The 20,815-nt window shown below is 41.6% G+C and overlaps 1 protein-coding gene across 2 annotated transcripts in view; it reads left to right on the forward strand.

Annotated features, from left to right (window-relative positions):
* The window catches only part of B3GLCT (beta 3-glucosyltransferase), a 51,918-nt gene extending 44,595 nt beyond the window's left edge, over positions 1 to 7,323 (forward strand). For both annotated transcript variants that reach the window (XM_061374633.1, XM_061374632.1), the window contains exons 12-15: positions 1,133 to 1,232; positions 2,458 to 2,577; positions 3,022 to 3,166; positions 5,698 to 7,323. In XM_061374633.1, coding sequence (XP_061230617.1) covers positions 1,133 to 1,232; positions 2,458 to 2,577; positions 3,022 to 3,166; positions 5,698 to 5,865 — 533 coding nt within the window. In that variant the 3' untranslated portion in view covers positions 5,866 to 7,323. The remainder of the gene's footprint in view (positions 1 to 1,132; positions 1,233 to 2,457; positions 2,578 to 3,021; positions 3,167 to 5,697) is intronic.
* Positions 7,324 to 20,815: the final 13,492 nt, after the last annotated feature.

The following is a 20,815-nucleotide window of genomic DNA, read 5'->3' on the forward strand; positions in this document are numbered from 1 at the left end:
AATCCAGGACTTTCTCAATTTCTTCAGCATAAGAGTTACTTCATTTTCTCAGAAAATGTTTTAGCTGGAAGTAGCTTCAAATATAATATCCTGTCCTTATTTTTTAATGATTGTGTATCACAGTATCACAGTATCACAGTATGTTAGAGATTGGAAGGGACCTCAAAAGATCATCTAGTCCAATCCCCCTGCCGGAGCAGGAACACCTAGATAAGGTTACACAGGAACGTGTCCAGGCGGGTTTTGAATGTCTCCAAAGAAGGAGATTCCACAACCTCCCTGGGCAGCCTGTTCCAGTGTTCCGTCACCCTCACTGAGAAGAAGTTTCTTCTCAGGTTTAAGTGGAACCTCTTGTGCTCCAATTTGTACCCATTACCCCTTGTCCTTTCATTGTTTGCCACTGAGAAGATAGCAACAATTGCTTTAGATAATCAGCTGTAATCTAGATGAATAAAGACTGTTTGCAATTAGATATTTCTGGAATCTAAAGGAGATTCAGTAGAAGTCTGATATTTTTTGTTTCTTTTGTCCTGCTCATTCTGGACAAGGGTGTTTTACTCCTAAATTCCCAGTAAAGGGTGTTTTACCTCTCAACTTCATTGTAGTCTTGTGATAAATGTTAAGGCCTTTCCTTGGAGGAAGTTATTAGGACCCAAATTGCTGATGATGAGTGTGGTAGATTAATGTAAACTTAAATATCTATATAAAATTAATGGACCTGACTGATGCATCATGAAATGCTATGAAAATATCTTGGAGTATTTTGCAGAACATGTTTTTATCAGTTTCCTCATTTTACTGTTTTAGAGATTAAGAGTAGCAGTTTGCCCAGTATTGTTCAACATCTTAACAGGACAGCTGGAATAAAGCTTATTTTTCAGGTTTTCATGCTTCAGCATCCTTCAGAAGTATATTCCTGCATATAAAGCAATGGTTGCACTGGAACAATTTGTACAAATACCATTCAGCACAACAAAGAATGTTATTTAAACTTTCATCTCAAATATTTTACCAGTCATTACCAAAATGTTTTTTACAGTGCAGTGGAATACTGATTTAATGCATGAAAAGTGGATTATTCTAAAATCTCACTTTATTTAAATGTATATTCTGTTTTTTCCTCTTCCTTTAGGTCATTGTGGGAAAACTTTTGCTATTTTGGAAAGGTTTTTGAATCATAGCTCTTCCAGAACTCCTTGGTTAGTCATAGTGGATGATGACACACTGATAAGGTATACATTGCAATACTTCAGGAATTACCACTGTTCATGTCAGTAGGAGTTTTAGCAATCTTCATCTCTTACGTATTTATGTTTTATTTATTACGTAGCCTCATGATCCTTTAAAAAAAATCGTCACTTTTGTTCAGCATTCTTTGATATTAAAGCCAATGTAATCTTGTAACTTGATAAAAACTATGCATATTAGTGCTATTACACCACTACATATTCTGAATATGATTGCAAATTGTGATTCTTCGGTATAGGTATGTCTGAGCTGATTGGTTTTAGTCATTTGCCAATACACTTTCTAAGGTGTATTCCTTATGTAATGTGCCACAGGAAAGGTTCCATAAGCTAGGGCCTGTGTCAGGCACACAGACCCGTATCCGTGGACTTGCCCTTATTAGAAATTTAGACCTTGTTCACATGAAAACTAGCGCTGCAGTGTAAGTGACATAAGGCACCACAGTCAGCCAGCAGGATCACAGGGTCATGACCATGAGAATAAGTGCTTCAAGATAGCACTTCACATTAAAGCTTGTGACAGAAGAAGAATTTGGAAGAGGCAGTAACTCTAGATAAATTGATAGTTGTATAACTAAATCTACCTGTTTGCTTTTCAGCTCCTGGGGAGAAAAGATGATTTGCAAAGATGTTACCATTGTTTGGAAAAAATAATTCCATGGTCCTACAGGGATGCTGGGGATGGACTCTTCATTAGGGACCTTAGTGACAGGACAAGGGGTAACGGGTTCAAACTTAAACGGGGGAAGTTTATATTGGATATAAGGAGGAAATTCTTTACTGTTAGAGTGGTGAGGCACTGGAATGGGTTGCCCAGGGAGGTTGTGAATGCTCCATCGCTGGCAGCGTTCAAGGCCAGGTTGGATGAAGCCTTGGGTGGCATGGTTTAGTGGGAGATGTCCCTGCCATAGCAGGGGGGTTGGAACTAGATGATCTTAAGGTCCTTTCCAACTATTCTATGATTCTGTGTTTTCTCTCAGATGAGGCTCAGTTTTGCTGATAAACTTTGTTTGCTTCAGAAACATTTTAAGCTAATTGATTCATCATTTGACCAAATTCAGGAACATAAGTTTCATCTCTGTTTTTTGTGTAATTTCTGAATTTCTCCTATAATTTTTGTGCTATTTACTGGAATGCATTTATGTTAGCAGTGTCTGTTGCAAATTGAATGTCTAAATGGTGGGGTTTAAATTGTTTTTTCATATTATAGTATCTTCAGGCTCCGAAAATTGCTCAGCTGCTATGACCCAAATGAACCAGTATTTCTTGGAGAGCGGTACGGTTATGGCTTGGGAACAGGAGGATATAGTTACATCACTGGTGGAGGAGGGTAATGTCTTTAAATTCCTGCTGAGATCTACATCAGTCCCTGCTTTGAGTGCAAATACTTTGAATTACAACACAAATCAGTTACAGCAGAAACTGTTAAAATGTAATGATGCTCCAAAACCCAAAAGTCCTAACTAGTAAGAAGTTGTGCTGCTGGGGACAGATTTGTAGAGGAAAGCAGTTGGTTTCAGAAGGGTTAATTTTAGCTTAGGTGGTCCTAAAAGTAATTAAAGCTAACTAAAATAAATTAATGCTTTTTCAGAAAATGCCTCTTGCGCTAATTGTCAACCCTGATTTCTCAAATTCTGAAATTTCAAATCTGTTGTAACAGAGGGCCACATTTTGTTGTGCAGTTATATCATTTATCAGTATTTAGTAATTAGAGTCATTCGGCTTCTCTGGTACTTACTGTCTTATGTTTCATTTGCCTTTTTTTTTAATCCAGGATGATTTTCAGCAGAATAGCTGTTCAGAAACTACTTGCTAGTAAATGCCGGTGTTACAGCATGGATGCGCCTGATGATATGGTCCTTGGGATGTGTTTCAGTGGCTTGGGAATCCCTATAACACATAGTCCACTTTTCCATCAGGTGAGAGTTATTTTTACTAGTATTTAATGTATGTTTCATTATTTCAGGTATGCACATAGAACAGGATTCATAAATATTTCAAACTCATAAATAATGCACACTCAATCAATATGTAATAACAATAACTAAGATGCTGCTCCTATACCTTATTTCTCTACAGAGCAAGCAAATAGTATTCTCAAAACAGGGATTATCACAATGCTGTAACATTTTAAAAGATATTTCAGTTACCCTAAGACTACATTTTGTAAAAACTGCTGTCAGAAATGGGAATTTTGAAAAAGAAATAGAATTAGGAGCCACATGCTTTGAATACTTGTGATGTGTTCTCTACAGAAAGAAAAATCCCTGCATCATAATATTTTTTTCTTCAGGTAATGGAGAACTGACTCTGAAATATTTTTCAGTGAATTTTTCTTTTCTACTTACCCAGTTTTTCTATTAATGCAGTGTTTTAACATTCTGAAATACCTCATTAGTGAAAATATAAAATGTAAAATTACTCCCAGAACTGTTGCTTTTGTGGTGAATTCTGCAGAATAGTATAACTATTATAAATTGCCCTATGCTAACACAAGGGAAAAAGAGGTCACAAAACATAATTTTCTTATGACTGTATTCTCCAGTTTGGGAGAAATGGGTTGGAATAGATTAGAATCTTGTTTCTGTCTTCCAGAATATTTAACAATCTAACTGCAGCATTACAACTGAAACACAATGCCAGAGATTTGCTGCCTCGTAAACCACTTTACATTCCTCCCATGCCATGAAAGAGAAGAAGCACTTACCATTTTTTCTTGACATTACACAGCATTTTTAAAAATCAGCATTTCAATCAGTATGGGGTTGAGGATATTCAGGTGTTAATCTAGTTTAAAAACTGGAAAGACCTGTGCATCTCAACGTGAACCGAGATTAAGACAAAATGCAACTTGAAATCTGTAAATTGCCATGTAATTCAAAGCAGCTGTCAGGATGGGGGGAAAGGTTTGCTATTTAAATTACAAGGTTTTCCTGTATTAAAATTCTCTTTCTGGTTACATTTACTATTTAGAGGAATGGGAAGGCTGAGAAAGCACTATTCAATATTTTAATTCCTTGTCCATATAAAAGAATCATAGCTGTTTTCTTTCCTGTTTTCTTCATCATTGCTTACTCCTTTCAGTGTAGAAAGCAAGTAATGCATCTTATAAAGTCAACAGAGTTACTGAGTAATTTGTGCTGGCACAGGTGCTTGTTGAGAAAAACCCCAACACCTAACTAAAGGAGAGTCAGAAAGAACAGAACTGGTTTTACAGATATGTAGGAATGGCCCTTGTACAACAAAACAGGGCACTTCCGTGTAATCTTTAATGGTGTACATTTGCTAATGAATCACTTTGAAAGTGAAATCCTAGAAGTTTGATTTTCCACATAGAAAACTGCACTTGAATTGTAATTCATCTTTACTGCTGTTTACAACAAATTCTAATTTAACATACCTTGAGCAAAAATTAACCGGGGGAGAGGGGGGAACTACTGAATAAAAACTAAGTGGCCTTATTCTACAAATTCCACTATTAGGCAATAAATATTTTAAAAATGAGAAAAACGAAATTGGATTTTCTGTCAACCAGAAATTTACTTTTTAAAGGCTTGACTGAAATACTGTGATGTACAATGTTCCTTGAAGTACATGAATCCAAAATTGTACTGTGTATATATTATGAAACAGAAGCAAAGATATCTTCATACTGGAGACATTCAAGGCCAAGTTGGATGTTTGTTTTTGAGCAACCTGGTCTAGTTGAAGATGTGCCTGCTCACTGCAGGGGGGTTGGATTAGATGACCCATAAAGGTCTCTCCCAACCCAAACTATACTATGATTCTGTTTTACCAAGGACTGCTGCAGGTGGGGCTTTTTTATATATTGATGCCCTTACATGCTGTCAGAGGAAATGAAACATGCTTGGTGCATGGAGAAGTCAGCTGCATCGAGTAGCTGTGTTGTAATTCTGTCTCTTTTGATATAACTTGATGAAGAATAACAATGCAGTTTTCTGGCACCACAGTATTTCTGTGTTTGGTAACCTTTCCCCATCATAAAACTTCATATATTTTGGCTGCTTACAGCCCTCTTAGGATCCTACAGTTGCACTGGAAGTGCTGGCAACTCTCATTAATATGAGGAGCAGGAGAGTATTACTTAAACTCTGTTGTTATTGAAGCAAAACTGTATGTTTAAAAAGATGCAATACAAACTATACTGCATCATTCACTTTCGTAGATGGTGATGGTTTCATCCTGAGAAATAGGACATGTTTAATGTCAGTGTACTTCATAGCATGATGACTGCAGTGCAAGTTGGATATCTAAACTAATGCCTGTCAATTGATTTAATATAATGATGTGAAAACCCCATTGTGTATGTTTTGTCAATGCCACATTGCTCTGTTGTGGTACACAGGCCATTGGACAACAGTACTTTCTTGTTCTAAACTTGTTCTTCATCACAGAGTACTAGTGGTTTTGGTTTATTCTTCCACCCTAGGCAAGGCCAATGGACTACCCAAAAGGCTACCTTTCTCACCAAATTCCAGTATCATTTCACAAGCATTGGAATATTGATCCAGTGAAGGTGTATTTCACATGGCTGGCACCAAACACAGAAGAGTCACTTAATGGAAAGAAAGTTGGATATAACAGAGAGGATTTATAAGCAGTAGAATGTAAATGTTGATGGATGTACTGCAGAGAAGACACTGCTGTGATTTTTGTGGTGGTCTCACATTGTTCATCTGTTCATGATACAGAATACAAGGTTTGTTCCTGTTAGTTATATTCCTTAGAGCAATGGGAGAAGGCACCTAATTGACTCTTTTGTCACACTTCTTTTCTTTTTAAAATGTTTTGGGGTTTTGTATACCAATGAGCTTGAAACATTTAAAATGTCTCATACAACTTTGTTTTGGTTTGGGCTTCAAGTCAGGCAGCATCGATTTACATCTCCTTCCTTTGTTTTCTCAAAAGCTGAAGTTATGTGTTTGGGAGCCTAATACTGAATATGTGTGGAGTATCTATTGAACATCACCTACATTGACCTACAGAAAACAGTGCTCAGAAAAGCTGTTCTGGAACAGGTTCTTGGTGATAAATCAGAGAGGAGACATGACTTTGTTTCAGTGACCAGGAGCTAGCTATGATTGTGTGAAGGCTATGTTCCTTTATACTCATTTCAGATGCAAGTACTGACGTTTCCTGGGATTGGTGGACCAAGCAGGAACCACTGTTTTTAAGTTTATTAGCGTTTGTGAGGAATTTCATGTTCAAAATGGAGAAACAGGATTTCTTAAGTGGCCACGGGAGGTCACTGTGGCTCCTTTAGAAACCTAAGTCACTATATCTGTTTGGCAAGTACAAATGTGATTCTAAAGGATTATTGCAGAACTAACACTTCAGTATTTCTGATGTGTGCATTTCAATAGCATATGGATGCCAGCTTTAAAAAGTTTGTAGTATTTCTAATTTATATCATCAAGGTAAGCAATTTCATGCATACATGTAAAGAGTGATTCAATTCATATTTAAAATACTTTTGATTTTTTGTTTCTTTGAATACTTCAGTTTTGTAAAAATGTTTGTACAAAAACTGGCTTTAGTATGTTCTAAACTAATTTTTATATTGTAGAACTCCTCCTTTTGAGATGACAGTATATGGCACTTGTATGCTGTTATTTAACTTTGCTTGCTATATTGTAACCAAAATACAGGGTCTTAAAGCCATACTGCTGAAGTAATTTGTGGTTTGTTTTCTTTTAGTAAGCTACAACCTGATTCCACTCCAAAGTAATGCAATACTTGCTCTTAAGCTGAAGTAGGGGAGCCACTGATTCCTGTGTTTCAGTAATTACTGAAGTTGTATAAACATATGTTTGTGAATGTAGCTTGTGGAATTTTAAGCATTTGAATAGCAAGCACATGTTTGTAACAGATTCAGATTCTGATTAAATAGGAGCAATCCGTGTTATGTCTTTTTTCATCCCACTACCAGTGCCTTAACAGTAGACATTTTACTGACCCCAGGACTGTGTTCTCCGGTACTGTGGGTGAATTGTTAATTATGTTTACTGTTTAGAACTGTGAGAGCTGAAAGCTGAATAAAAGCATTCTTCTTTAACCTTTTGTGCCGCCTTCCTCTTTGCAAACCAAGTACAGGATTATTTAAGCACTCATCATACTTTCATCACCTGAATAGTATTCTATGCTCATTTGTACTAAGAGACTTTTGAGTTTTTCATATTCCCTCCTGACATGCTTATAGGATCATAAAATTAGCTAGGTTGAAAAAGACATTTGAGATCATAAGCCTTTACCCTAGGACTGCCAAGTCCACCACTAAACCATATCACTGGATTAGGTTAATTTTCAAGTCTCTGTTTTTATGCAAACAAAAAAGGCTTTTGGAGTGAACACATGTGTTTGGGAATCTTGATGCTATCATAAAATATATGTCAGTATCAAATTCTCCAAAGGTCTTGCAATGTAGTTCAGTCACTTCCAGCTTCATCATCATCATCATCATCATGGCTTGACTTCACGAACGAAAATTTGGGAAGGGCATTTACCCACGCTTACTACAAGCGCGCTGATGACTAAGAAGGCCAATGTTCAGACTGGTGACATTCCACATGTGCTTGGGCCCTGTGGCTGCAGAATAGGTCAGGCAAAACCAATCAGCTTTTGTCATGCTGTGTTATACTTGTAGACATCTGTCTTATTTAGAGACTGGGTGCCATCGACTCATTCATTGATTGCTTACTCGGACTTCAGCTTCTGGTCTGACACGTAATAGTAGCTGTCTGAAGCTCCATCTTTTCTTTCGCTGCTAGCTCTGATTTTGCTGCACAATTGTGGAGGTATTTGTAAGCATCAGACTTCTGATTCTCATCTTTATAGTTTTGAAAGCAGTGAGTCAATAATTTACTCAAACATTCTGCCCCTGAAACTCTGACTTTTGCAACATAACTAATGCTATGCAACCCTAGCAGCAGAATGATGAAAGTAACCTTTTATTCCATGAACTACAAAAATTAAGATTGGGGCTTTTTTCTTTTTCTTTTTTTTGTTCCAAGCAGAGATTATGGAGAGGTTTTGCAAACAAGATGTGAAGCCTTCTATATTAAATTTAGTTTTAGAAGACTTAGGAAGGCTGTTATTATCTGAAATCTAAAGGCAAAATCGCACATTAATGAGCCTCAACAGTACTCGGGTTTCTAAGAAAAATCAAGGGGATTATAAGTCGTGTAATGTTAAAGCAAGAGGAGGGGAATTCACAACACTTTTGTAACGGGCAGATTGAAATAGGACTGCAAAGTTGTTTGACAGCTTGAAGCTCTTGAAGTTCCCTTTTCTGGGACATTACAGAATTTTGGTGTGAAAAAGTAAAGCTGTGGGTCATTATTGACTGATTTTAATGTTCATAATATAGAAAATTTCCATGTATTAAGATACTTCTTTCATAGAATTCTCTTGATAATTTGGTTGGTTGGTTGGTTAATCTGCTTTCGGGAGCAAAAAATCAAATCCTGAAATATTTCAGCATAGCAGGAGTGATGAGTGATAAAGTATTTGGGTCCCACATTTGATCACATGAGAGAATGAGGACACTGAATCTATTCTTATTTCCCCACATCTGACCTTGTCTCCAGTGAGCAGAAAAACTGGGCAGGAGGCAGAGGCAGCTTGCTATCTGGGTAACTTTCTTCTTGTGCAGGAAAACTACCCTAACAGCAGCTCTAATGACTGCTGACTGGAGGAAAGTGTCCAAATTACTTTGTTTTCAGTTCCTTAATTTTGACATGGTTTAGGAATTTTTATTATCATGGCTGGAACTAAAATATGTCTCAGGAAGAGACCCAGGATGCTATTCCATCAGTGGTACAAAGCATTTTGACACTGTCCCACATGACATCCTTGTCTCTAAACTGGAGAAGCATGGATTTGATGTGGATAAGGAATTGGCTGGATGGTTGCACTCAAAGGGTTGTGGTAATGGCTCCATGTCTAAGCAGAGACTGGTGATGAGTGCTGTTCCTGAGGGGTTGGTTCTGGGACCAGTGCTGTTCAGCATCTTTGTTGGTGACATGAACAGTGAGATTGATGCACCCTTAGCAAGTCTGCTGATGACACCAAGCTGTGTGGTGTGCTCAACAGGCTGGAGGGAAGGGATCTCTTGTGAGACCCAACCTGCATCCAGGTCTGTGGCCCCCAGCATAGAAGCACATGGACCTATTGGAGGGAGTCCAGAGAAGGGCCATGAAGATGCTCAAAGGGCTGAAGCACCTCTCCTGTGAAGACAGGCTGAGAGACCTGGGCCTGTTGAGCCTGGAGAAGAGAAATTTCCAGGGAGACCTTAGAGAATCCTTCCAGTACATAAGGAGGGCCTGCAAGAAAGATGGAGAGGGACATTTTACAAGGGCATATAGGGATAGGAGGAGGGGTAACACTTTTAAACAGAAAACAGGGTAGATGTAGATGCTGCATGTTAGTGTCTGTTACCTACTCCCTGAAAGCCTGGGAGAATGGCAGGAAATACAGCATGTATCCCCCAGGAAGAAGGAAAACATTGAATGACTGAATACCTAGTGAGTTCCCTGATTGTCTTAAGGAGAGCTCTTGCTGATCCTGCTTCAAGTACATTGACCATTCCCTAGCTAGCCGAGGTAACAGATGTGATACAGAATGTAACACTAGGTAAATACAAGAAATAACAGCCAGTGTCAGGCCAAGCTCAGAGCTCAGGAGGCATTTGTAGCTCTGTGCTTATTAAGGACAGTTGGTCATAAGTGCTGATGGGTGATGTTGGCCAATCCACCAGCCTTTTCTTCCGAAGACTTCTGGAGACTATGCGTCCCACTAATGTTCTGTTTGCAAGCTCCTTTCACTTGCAGTTGGAAACAAGTATGGCTCTGTTCATCAGGTATACTTCCTTGAGGTAGTCCACAGAGCAGTCCAGGAGCTCTGCTCCAGGCACAGTGCTTGGATTCAGCCTACTCTCTTCTCCTGTGGCCTCATTCTGCCTGTTCATGTATCTCTGCTGAGAAGTTCTCAGTTCTCCCAACAAAGTTAATAATTTGTTTTTTTCCATTACGGTTTGTTCAGGCTAGTTTGTACAGTTTGTACAGGCTAGAATTTTCCTGTTGATGTTCACCAAAATGCTTCTGATCTTACAAATGCTAGTTCTGGAATGATTTTACACTTAATAAACAGTGAAATTTTTTAAACAAATAAAATGTAGATAATAATCCTATAATTACCAGATTATTATCTTCTTGTGAGGAACAATGTCAAGTACAGAATGCTTGAAAAAGATTTAAAGTCCTAGCAGAGTAAGACATAATTCTGTTTTACAAGAGCTGGCTTACCTCTGTCATGCCTTGCCACTTGTTCACCTAAGTGCTGTAATTAAAACTTCAACAAACGTTTGCTTTTGAAGCCTGTAATCGTCCTGCCAGTCTTTCAAAAGCGGATGAAGTATTTATTGCCCTTCCAGCATTGTCGTAGGTGCTTATAGTGAGTGTTTTCATGACCTTGGTTAGCAATTAATCCACTTCATTCTTAAAATCTTTCTGGTTTCTCAAATGCATACCCTGGAAGGTTGATGGGTTACAGTGAAGAGGACAGAGAATGCAGAAAAGCAGAAAGGAAAGAGATACTGAAGTTAAGCTGTAAAAATGAGGTCTGTGCAGCTTTTATGACCATATATGCAGCCATATGCTCATAGATATAGATGCTGATCTCCATGTTGGGATCAGCCTTTGCAACTTTCAGAGAAGTTTCTATCATATCTTCACTGCAGGGACAAAAGGATTGTGGATTTACATTAATAACAGACAAGCCCATGCTACAATTTACTGCTTTTTTTTCTGTGTGTATAAATGTGATTGTTCTCCAGCCTCTGCAGAACCAGGACCCTGAGTGGGCTGGTTAACTCCGACCTTTGCATCCACCTACCCACAGGCAAGATCCCCACATAGCTGAAATAACAGCCAGTTTTAACTGACACAGCTGATGTAGCTTATGGCTCCATGGGCAGACATAATTAAGAGTGCTGCTCTTCTTGGAAAATTCTATTCAAGCACCACAACTCTTCATGTGTTGAAAAAGGCAAGACAGTACTGCATAGGAGTCCAGCTGGGGGACTGAATAGACCCCAAGAAGCAATAATACGGCTTGGCTTATTGCATTGTCATCGACTGTATCACATGTGAAGAGATATTGAACAGAAACATCAAATGCAGTGAGATGAGTCAGATTCTTATGGCCCTGGGAGCGGTTTGCTTGTCAGCACTCATTTAAGCAGGAAATATCTTCCTTTGAGATCAAAAGGTAACATATTGTAGAACTTGCTTGGTTTAACTCTAAAGATAGTGAGAAACAATGCGAGGGGTGGTAAGGATCTGTAGAAATACAGAGAAGATCTGTTCAGTGAAAGACTAAACAGGCTAGAAATATTCATTTGAAAAGGCAAGAGTGGGGCAGAACTCCATCTAACAAATGATACAGGAAAGGTGAACAGGGAGTGATTTTTCACTATCTCATAAGCCAGGTACTGAGGTACACTACACAAAGTTGTCAGGGTAGTTTCAGTACAGACACGTGTGTTTCTGTAGCACAAAACTGAACTGCAGAACCTGTTGGCACAGGATGGACAGAGGCTGGAAAGTGCAAAAGGGCTTAAAAATGGTTTGTACAAAATCACAGCAGAAAGGTCCATAAATTCCTAAACAGACCTTTGCCCAGACTCAGTATGACTCTTCCTGTGTAATATTGGTATGCACAAAGTTCAGTTCAAAGGGTGGGCTTGGGGTTTTTGGTTTCCACCAATGTGGTTACGGGTAGTGCTTCAGTTCCTGTGCTCTCAGAGTATCCTGTGGTTGTACAAGTTGAGAGCCACCTCAGAGATAATCTCCACTGCCATGACAATGTCTGAGGACCCCAGACAAGAAAATGATTGTGGACCATGGGCCACGCATACATGCAAACTGAAGTGCTGGTCCACCACAACTTACAGGCCAAGAAACATGCCAATGACAAAGACCCAAAGCTCTGCAGGGCACCCAGCCAAGCTTTCCTCCCTGAAAATGGTGTTAGGATCTCAGGGAACTGAGCAACTTTTCATGTGGAGAAGTGAATGAGCTTTCTAGCTGGTATGTCACTAGCATGGTATCTCATCAGACCTATCTGTCAGTAGTCCCGTTACCAGGAGGGGTGATCATGCTCGGAGATGGTCTCAAAAAGTTTTGAGCCCTGCGTTACAAATGGAAGTTAGGGATTGATCTCAGAAAGACTGATGCATGTCACAGCAGCCTCCTTTGGATTTCGGGATGACTTAACTGCCACGGTTACTGATGAAGGTGACCTTCTGACAGCCACTGCTTCTGCTGGGCACGTATTAAAAATGGTGGCAGATGTTCCTTAGGAAACATCATCATCAGTAGGATGCCCCTTCAGGTATCTGAAGCTTTTCCTGTGCTTATGACAGTTACTTCAAACTATGTGCTCAGATTACCTATTTTGTTCCCCTTGATATCACACCATCAGGACTGAGATCCTGGGCACACTGTATCCCAAGAAAGCTTAGTTCATTTTGATCCACATTTTGAAAGAGGCAAACCTCATCCTGGACATGCTCCAGCAGCCACTTTGATAACCCTGCTAGGCCACGTCTTCATTTCAGACATCAGACACTTTGCCAGGCCAGAGGTACTGAATAATGAGGTTGGGCTTGGCAGAGTTTTGCTGAGCTTCCCTACAGGACAGTATAGTCTCCTCTCAGGTCTCTGCTACTCTCATAAGCACTGCCTGGCATCATTCAGATTGTTTGTATGGCCATCTGAGGGCCAAAGAAGCAGTAATTTACCAGTTCTTTGAAAGACCTCTAAGACTTAGAAATCCATGTCCCACCTTCCCCAACCCCTTTTTCTTCCCTGTGCTTTGCTACACCAAAGTTTTCTGGCTTTGCAGGTTGAAAAGAATGGACATTTTAGGCTACATGTTTGGTTGAGACCAAATGTTCTTGAACACCTTCATGCAAAGAGCCACCTCGATTCAGTTCTCTAAAATTTGTCATCAGTGGACACCACTTACCACAGGTAACCATGGAGCAATACCTCCACCAGCTCCTGGTCTGGAAAGCACAAGGGCCCCTAAGACCTGAATTTGCATGTAAGTTATTGTTATGGTTTAAGCTGAACCCAGGACAGTCATCATTCATACAACTCCAGTAATTCAGAAGCAGTATCTTCCCCTCAGGGTCATGGCGTTTGCAGTGTATCACTGGTCTCATACACTGCAATTCCTGCTGCCACTTGGCTCTAAAGTTAGCAATTTATTACTAAAACTGCAGAGAGATGAGGGAAGTAGCTGTGGGGGAACCCAGCCTTGAGCCAGTTTCCATCCAGATCTTGCTCTCAGGGACTTGCTGCTTGAGAGCTGAAGCTTCTAGCAGGGAAGTTTCTTGGTCGTTATGATTCTCACTTGTGCATGGCAAAAGCTCCAGCTTTGTACATCCTGCAAATTGCCTTTAACACGGGACCTGTGAACAGAGCCAGGCCAATTCTCCTGACTTGAGAAGAGGAAGAAGATGGAGTGGAGCTCTAGCTGGGCTGAATACGTGCTCCAGGTGAGTAGTTCATTGACTCCCACCAGTATTAATCACACTCTGTCTCTGAGAGGATTTGAGCCAAGGCTTGCTGTTTCTGGGTAAGCAAATTCCTTGTACCTCACTCCCCTCAGGGGGTGCCCGGCAGAGCTGTTTCTCAAGAGAACAGCACATCTGCACAGGAGCTCAGAATCACAGAATAGCCCTGGTACCTCTGGGGGCTGCCTGGTCCACCCCCCTGCTCAAGCAGGGCCACCTACAGCTGGCTGCCCAGGAGCAGGTCCAGGTGGCTTGTATCTCCAAGGATGGAGACACCACCACCTCTCTAGCAGCCTATGCCAGTGTTTGCTCATCCTTGCTGTATAAGAGGTGTTCCCCTTGCTGCCCTCATCCTGCTGGAAATTAATGGGCAGTTACCAGTGTGACCTTTTGGCTGTGAAGGAGAATCTTGTTTTCAATTAACACTTTGTCCCTTTGCAGAAGGGTGTATTGCAGCCTTCCAAGGGTTGCATTGCTTGGACAGTGAAGGTGTCACACTGGAGACGCTAAGGAAGGGATTTCCTCCAGCTGCCCACTCGCTCTGTGGCTTCCCTGACATTCCAGTGTGGAAGTGCACTTCTCCCGCCAGCACAAAGGCAATCTGCTTGTAGAAGTGCACACTTCATTGTCTCAGTTATTTCTGGGTCAGGCTGAGGCTTCTCCATGCTAGAGCCTCTCTACTTGTGCAAAGAATGGAAGAAAAGTGTTTTCTGCTGAGGCTGAGGGTTCAAAGCTTCTGAGGGATTGGTGCAGGCAGATACCTCCCTTCATATTCAACAGAAATTGCTTCCATGGTAAGAAAAATCTTCATATATTTCTTTGGCAATGCCCCAGTAGGACTGAAGTTCTGTTTATATCTGCAAAGTACTTCAGGAGCAGCCAAACAGCTCCACATCAGCCCCACTAAGCGCAGATCATACCAGGCCCATCAAGCAGGTTCTGAATAACTGCCCTCTTGCAAGTAGCTGCTCACCGGTGCTGGCTTCCCATGGCTCTGTGTCAGCCTTCAGAGGAATTAATGATTGTTGGGTGCAAGGGCTGGGCTGAGCAGAGCAAAGTTTCTCACTGGGATTATTTACAGGCAGTATAACTCATGGATCTGATCTGTGGGTGATGGCTTGTAGGAGATAGCTGGATACTCAAGTACTTGCTAGTAAGAACCACCAGAACATTCTTGTTCAAGATGTCTCGGCAGCGGTAAGACATTATAATTTAGACTTTACAACTTAGCCCTCCCCTGGGGTTTACAGACAATGTTAAGACTTTTTACAGGCAATGTTAAGACTTTACAAGTTAAGACTTCCCAACCTAGCCCTCCCCTGGGTTTTACAGAAAAGATGTTTCTGCACCTGCTGGTGGTGATAGGGTATGTTCAACCCATCCAGAACACAAAGCTTTGCATTACTTAGGTACACAGTGGTGGCAGCATTACTTACAAGCAGAGAAGTCATTTGAGGGGGAGGCTGAATGCTCATCTCTAAGCTCTAAACAGAAACCCTCTGTGCTACCTGGAGCCACAGGACTACATGGAACAGCCATGGCTGTTGAAGATGCTCCATTTTGCATACAGTACTTATACACCCAAGGGAGCAGTATATAGATCCCAGGGCTTCCTCTTTACTAGCTGAGTAGCTGCTGGATCTGTTGAGATAAAGAAAGGTATGAAATTGTGCTAGGCTGCAGTTGCCCATCTTTCCTACTAAAAATGTTTGCAATGTTCTGGCCATATTGCTGTGGACGAACAGCATCTCTCTGCAGCAGAGGGTAATTTACATCCCCTCTCTCAGGACGTGGAAGACCTGATACAGATACCGATGGAGCGTTCATTAGTGGATATTAGGCTTCTACATCTTGGGCACTGTGAGTAATGTTGCAAGGCTATCTTAATTCTGTCTTTTATTTATTTTTACGTGCACCCTTTGTAACGCATCTCATGGAATAGCTATTGCTCAAACAGAAATAGCCTGCATTAGACAAATACAAATCACGCTTGAGTTGACTGAGTCATCCCCCTCAGGGTACAATTAATTATTCAAGAAGTACAAATCCAAATGTTACATAACAGCTCTCTCTCTACCAAAATTATCAAACCCATTTAAAAATTTATGAAGGTATTCAAATATCTCTGTGAATTTCTAATTATTTTCAGGAAAGTTTCAAAGCCAGTGTACAACATCCATGACTAACTCAGCAAATAACTGCTACAAGCTATGTGTTCACAGGCATGTAAAGCTCGCTGGGCAAAATCATGCCATAATCCCGGAATCCTTTATTATTCAACACTGTATTGCTGCCCTCACAGCAACCAGTGAGCTCATGTTGTTGGCTTCTGTGGGAGCATGTCCTGGTTTCAGCTGGGATAGAGTTAATTATCTCCCTAGCAGCTGGTGCAGTGCTGTGTTTGGGCTTCAGTCTGAGAACAGCACTGATAACACACCAATGTTTTTAGTTGTTGCTCTGTAGCACTTATCCTGATCAAGGACTTTTCGGTCTCATGCTCTGCCAGTGAGGAGGGGCACAAGAAGCTGGGAGGAAGCAGAGGACACCTGACCCGAACTAATCAAAGGGGTATTTCATACCACAGCACATCATGCCCGGTGTATAAACTGGAGAGGACTGGCTGGAAGGGGGTGTTTTACTGCTTGGGATAAGCTGGGCATCAGTCGGTGGGTGGTGAGCAATTGTGTTGTACATCACTTGTGGGGTTTCTTTTTTTTTTCATTTTTCCTTTTGTTAATAATAATAAAAATTATTATTTATGTAATATTATTATTGATTTTATTATTTCTGTTATTCTTACTATATTTACATGATTTCAATTACTAAATGTTCTTATCTCACCCTGTGGGTTTTACCTGCTTCCTATTCTCCTCCCCATCCTGCCCAGGGAAGAGTGAGCAAGCGTCTGTGTGACATTTAATTGTCAGCTGTGTTTAAACCACGACAGAGCAGAACTGCCCCTGAGATCACCAACAGTCACAGCAAGACATCTCAGCTCCCTGGTATGCCCTGCCTGCAGCACCCCTTTCTGGAGCAGGCCTTGTGCCTCAGGGCTGCCTGTGCAGCTCCATTTCTAAGCAGCAGCGTGCTTCCCAGGCAGGACCAGTGTGCAGCTGATCTGAAACTGTGGTCTGATTATAAACAAAACCAGGGTAAAGCCTAAGATTAAATCACTTTACATGGGGAGGTTAATGAATAGGAAATTATGAGTTTGCTTTTCCTAGGAGCAGGAAGCAGGAATTTTAAATAACAAGCTAATGAATAACAAACATTATCGCTTTTGTTGGGCAAGTGTCTCAAGTAATTTTCTTTATGAATAAGGGGTATGAGAAAGGAGATTTACTCACAGGCTGAAGAACATAACATTTGTTTACTTCTCTAGATATTTGTTAAGGGTAGTAGATCAGCCCTATAAGACCAGTGCAGGGAAATGCTCTGTAAAAACATCAGAGTTGGGTTAACCCAGTGGGGCTCCTTCAGAGGCATGCTGCAAAGCTCTAGACATGTTATCACTTCTGCAGGGATAATTGCAGTGTGTTGATTCCTCCTGAAACACTTTAAACTCTCACACTCCTTGGCTCTCAGAACCGTGTTGCTTAAATCCCAGGGCATGTAAGATTCTTGGAAACTCTTTTTCAGGCAGTCTTAAATTTGACTTCCCACTCATCTCTTTTTCTGCAAAGCGCTTTTCTCCCCTCCACAGCTTGTTTCTTTGCCTAATGAACCTACCATCCAAACAGAGATCAGCAGAGAGACTGAGGGGACCTTAGTTATTCTCCCATCCCAACTAGGTGGGTGTGATCTTGTTTAAACCAAAGCTACCTGTGAAGCAGAAAATGCCCAGAGCACCCCAGAGCTATTCTACTCCTCCTATATGCCTTTTTTTGCCACTGTTTTACATGCATTTACATACCAGCATAATTTACTGTATTTTGCTCCCACAGAGGAGACAGTTGAAAAGGTGGGAGTTTTGAAGCCTGTTGCAGAGCAATGCACAATTACTATTTTATCTTTAATGAATTCCTCTGCACCCACTACCTGTGAATACTGCAGCGATGTCATTTCTCTGCAACACTGGGAGAAAAACTCTCTGTTGCCAGTGGGATTCCTTTTAACGTACCTTTCCCAGGAATCAGGCTGCTTTGCTCTCTGCTATGACTATGAGTCTCCAGCTCAGTGCACCGACTGTCTAAATACAGGAGTGTCAAAAGGACTGGACAGCCCCATAGTCAACCTGCTCAGGCTCGAGCTTGCATCAGCCTGGCTTTACCTGGAGCTGAGAGCAGCAACAGTGCTGGGGCTCATTCCACACTGTCCTTTATCCCCCAGTCTGCCCAGCATGGGCAGACCAGCCACTGACTGCATCCTCCATCACCTGAGATTGCAACAGCACGGCCTGGGCAGAGGAGCCCTGTGTGTCACCGGAGTACTGTATGCAGCCAGGGCTCTGTATGCCCATAGAGTGTTCAGCTGCAAGTTCCCTATATCCCCCCATTACCTCTCCGAGCTGGGTGTGGGTGAATAGTCAGCTTTCACCCATTTCCTCTCCTGTGCTCACAGTGACAGCACTGCCCATGACATCTTCAGTATATGAGGTATTGTCTCCTTGTTGCTGGATATTTCACACCTCTCCTTTTGCTGCACACCCCAAGCAGCATCAGGCGAATTCCACACAGCCTTTACTGACTGACTTTTTTACTTAATCCTCTAATTTCCAGAAGTACCATCCAGCATTATGCTTCATGCTCTGCTCTCTGCTGCATTTGTTAAACCCCCACGGCCTCCAAGTAGGTATCACGCAGGTTAGCAAAGAGCTGGAGGTGGCCCTTAACATGTCAGTGAGCTCTTAGAGGACTTGACAATGGGATTTCACACTGTGTTTAGTAAGAGGCAGTGCTATATTAAGGCAGTCATCAAACAACCACAAAGTTCTTCCTAACTATGTTCAAAGCAAGGAAAAGCTTTCTGATTGTAGGTACTTTCCATCCTCAGGAACTGCATCAAAACAACACCCAAGCAGCTCATGCTAGTGCTGAGAGGAACAACAGCTAGGAACCAGTCCTGCACTCACTTGTTGTGCTTCCTAAAGGTGAAATTAAATGATTCATTACTCATAAAAACTTAATGAGCCTCATGCCCTACTCGTCAGGGCAGTCCTGATTAACTGATGCACAGGGCACCCTGTTGGGTCTGCACAGTTTCAGTTTAACACGTGATGCCAGAGCAGCTGTGGGCTTCCAGCAGAGAGAGGTCCCATTCCTGCAGACATGGAAAGCCTCTCTGTCCACATTGAGAGGAAAAAAGGATGTTTCATCTTTGTTCTTGAACGTAAAATTTCTGTAGCCTCTTGCCAGACACATTCTCTTTACTGAATCAGATTTGCTTTTCAGGTTCTGTCTTTGTACTTTTAAATTTAACCGGAACTTACAGTTCCCCTACTGGGAGGTTCACATTTTGGACATGGGAAGAATTTCATTTCCACCGCTCTATTTGCTTCTTTCTACTTAATAAAGGTATAAAAGTAATGCTGCAGATTTCCCTGGGACATGCACCCATTGTAAATGGGTGCTTTTGGGACTTTCTCAGCAATACTAGCGCGGGTCTCCTGAGAAGCAAACAGGCACTCAAAGGTACCTGAAATTCCAGGGTTCATTTTCTTCTCTCTATGGATACCACTGTATTCAGCCAAAGGCTTTAAGGCTGGAAGGCTTTAGTTACTGTCTAGTCCAATGTGCTGCAGAAGAAAGCTGTATGCTGTACTGGGAGGCTGGGTGCACTATCTGGGGGAAGAGTAAGGTGGGAAGATGGGACCTTGCTGGAGGGAGGCACAGCAGTGTCCTTGGGAAGGGGTGAACAGCACGCAGGGACTTAGGGGGGCTGAGTGGAAAGCAGGGAGCAGAGAGGATATGTGTGTTTGGGGCAGGAGGAGATCTAGGACTTGCAGTGGAAAGGTAAGGAGACCCAGGCAATCACTGTGAGATCAGAGGCTCTGTTGTTATAATAAGACCTCTTTCAGAGCTAACTAGAAAAAAAGCCACCAACAACCCAGCACTGAAGGGACCAATTTATTTCATTTTCTAGGAAGTAAAACAATTCTCTGCGTATCTCGGTGTGCCTGGCTTTCATTAACATTTATAAGCCAAAATATTACTGTAGAGATAAATACGGAACTTTACTTGAATCATCCTTGAATATTAGAAAAAAATTACATAAAAGCAAGTATCCAAAGGCTGATGACTTCTCAGTTATATCTTATCATGTCAGTTTCCACTGAAATCCTCTCTTTGTGATGATTTAGTTTGACTGGAAGCAAAATTTAATTCAAAACCAAGCCCAGTAATGGTTTATCTCTAGTCAAGGGCTTTAAATGGTGCTCAGCCATACAGGATCCTTCTCCTTCCCACCCACAGATTTACAGACAGTCCCTATCTCCTTGTAATCATCCCACAATTCCCTGCTGATTTTCAAGGCCTGTGGCATTTTTTCCTGCAGGTACCTATTGCTCAGAGTTACTTCGTTTTCTCCTCCTAGAACACTCTTCTGGACAAAGGTGATGAAACTCCAGAGACAGGGAGAATGTGAATCACCCCTCCCCTCCTATGGGAGCATGGGTGTATGGTCCCTATGGGGTACATGGTTTCTGTGTGGAGCCTCTATGGGACTACTGGAAAAGTCACCTCCCTCTGCCACGCATTCATCTTTGGAGAGCAGCATCGGTGGGGTACATGAAGAAGAAGCTGGAGCAGTCTACCAGCCAGACAGCAGGTGCAGGGCACGTACTGGTTGAAACGGGCAGGACAGGACAGGAAATACAAGTTTTGGGGTTTTCTGCAAAACCCCACATGACCTCAGGCAAATTACTTTGTGCCTGGTGTGATGTGAGAGCTTCAGATGTCAACTGGTACCACATGTCCGTGGCTGCCAAGGTATAGGTAAGTCCACGTAAATCTGTGGATTGCAGCACATT

Source organism: Neopsephotus bourkii, unplaced genomic scaffold (assembly GCF_033783945.1).
Source record: "Neopsephotus bourkii isolate Nb327-2 ecotype Australia unplaced genomic scaffold, CSIRO-AGI_Nbou_v1 NB_1638, whole genome shotgun sequence".
NCBI classification, from domain to species: Eukaryota; Metazoa; Chordata; class Aves; order Psittaciformes; family Psittacidae; genus Neopsephotus; species Neopsephotus bourkii.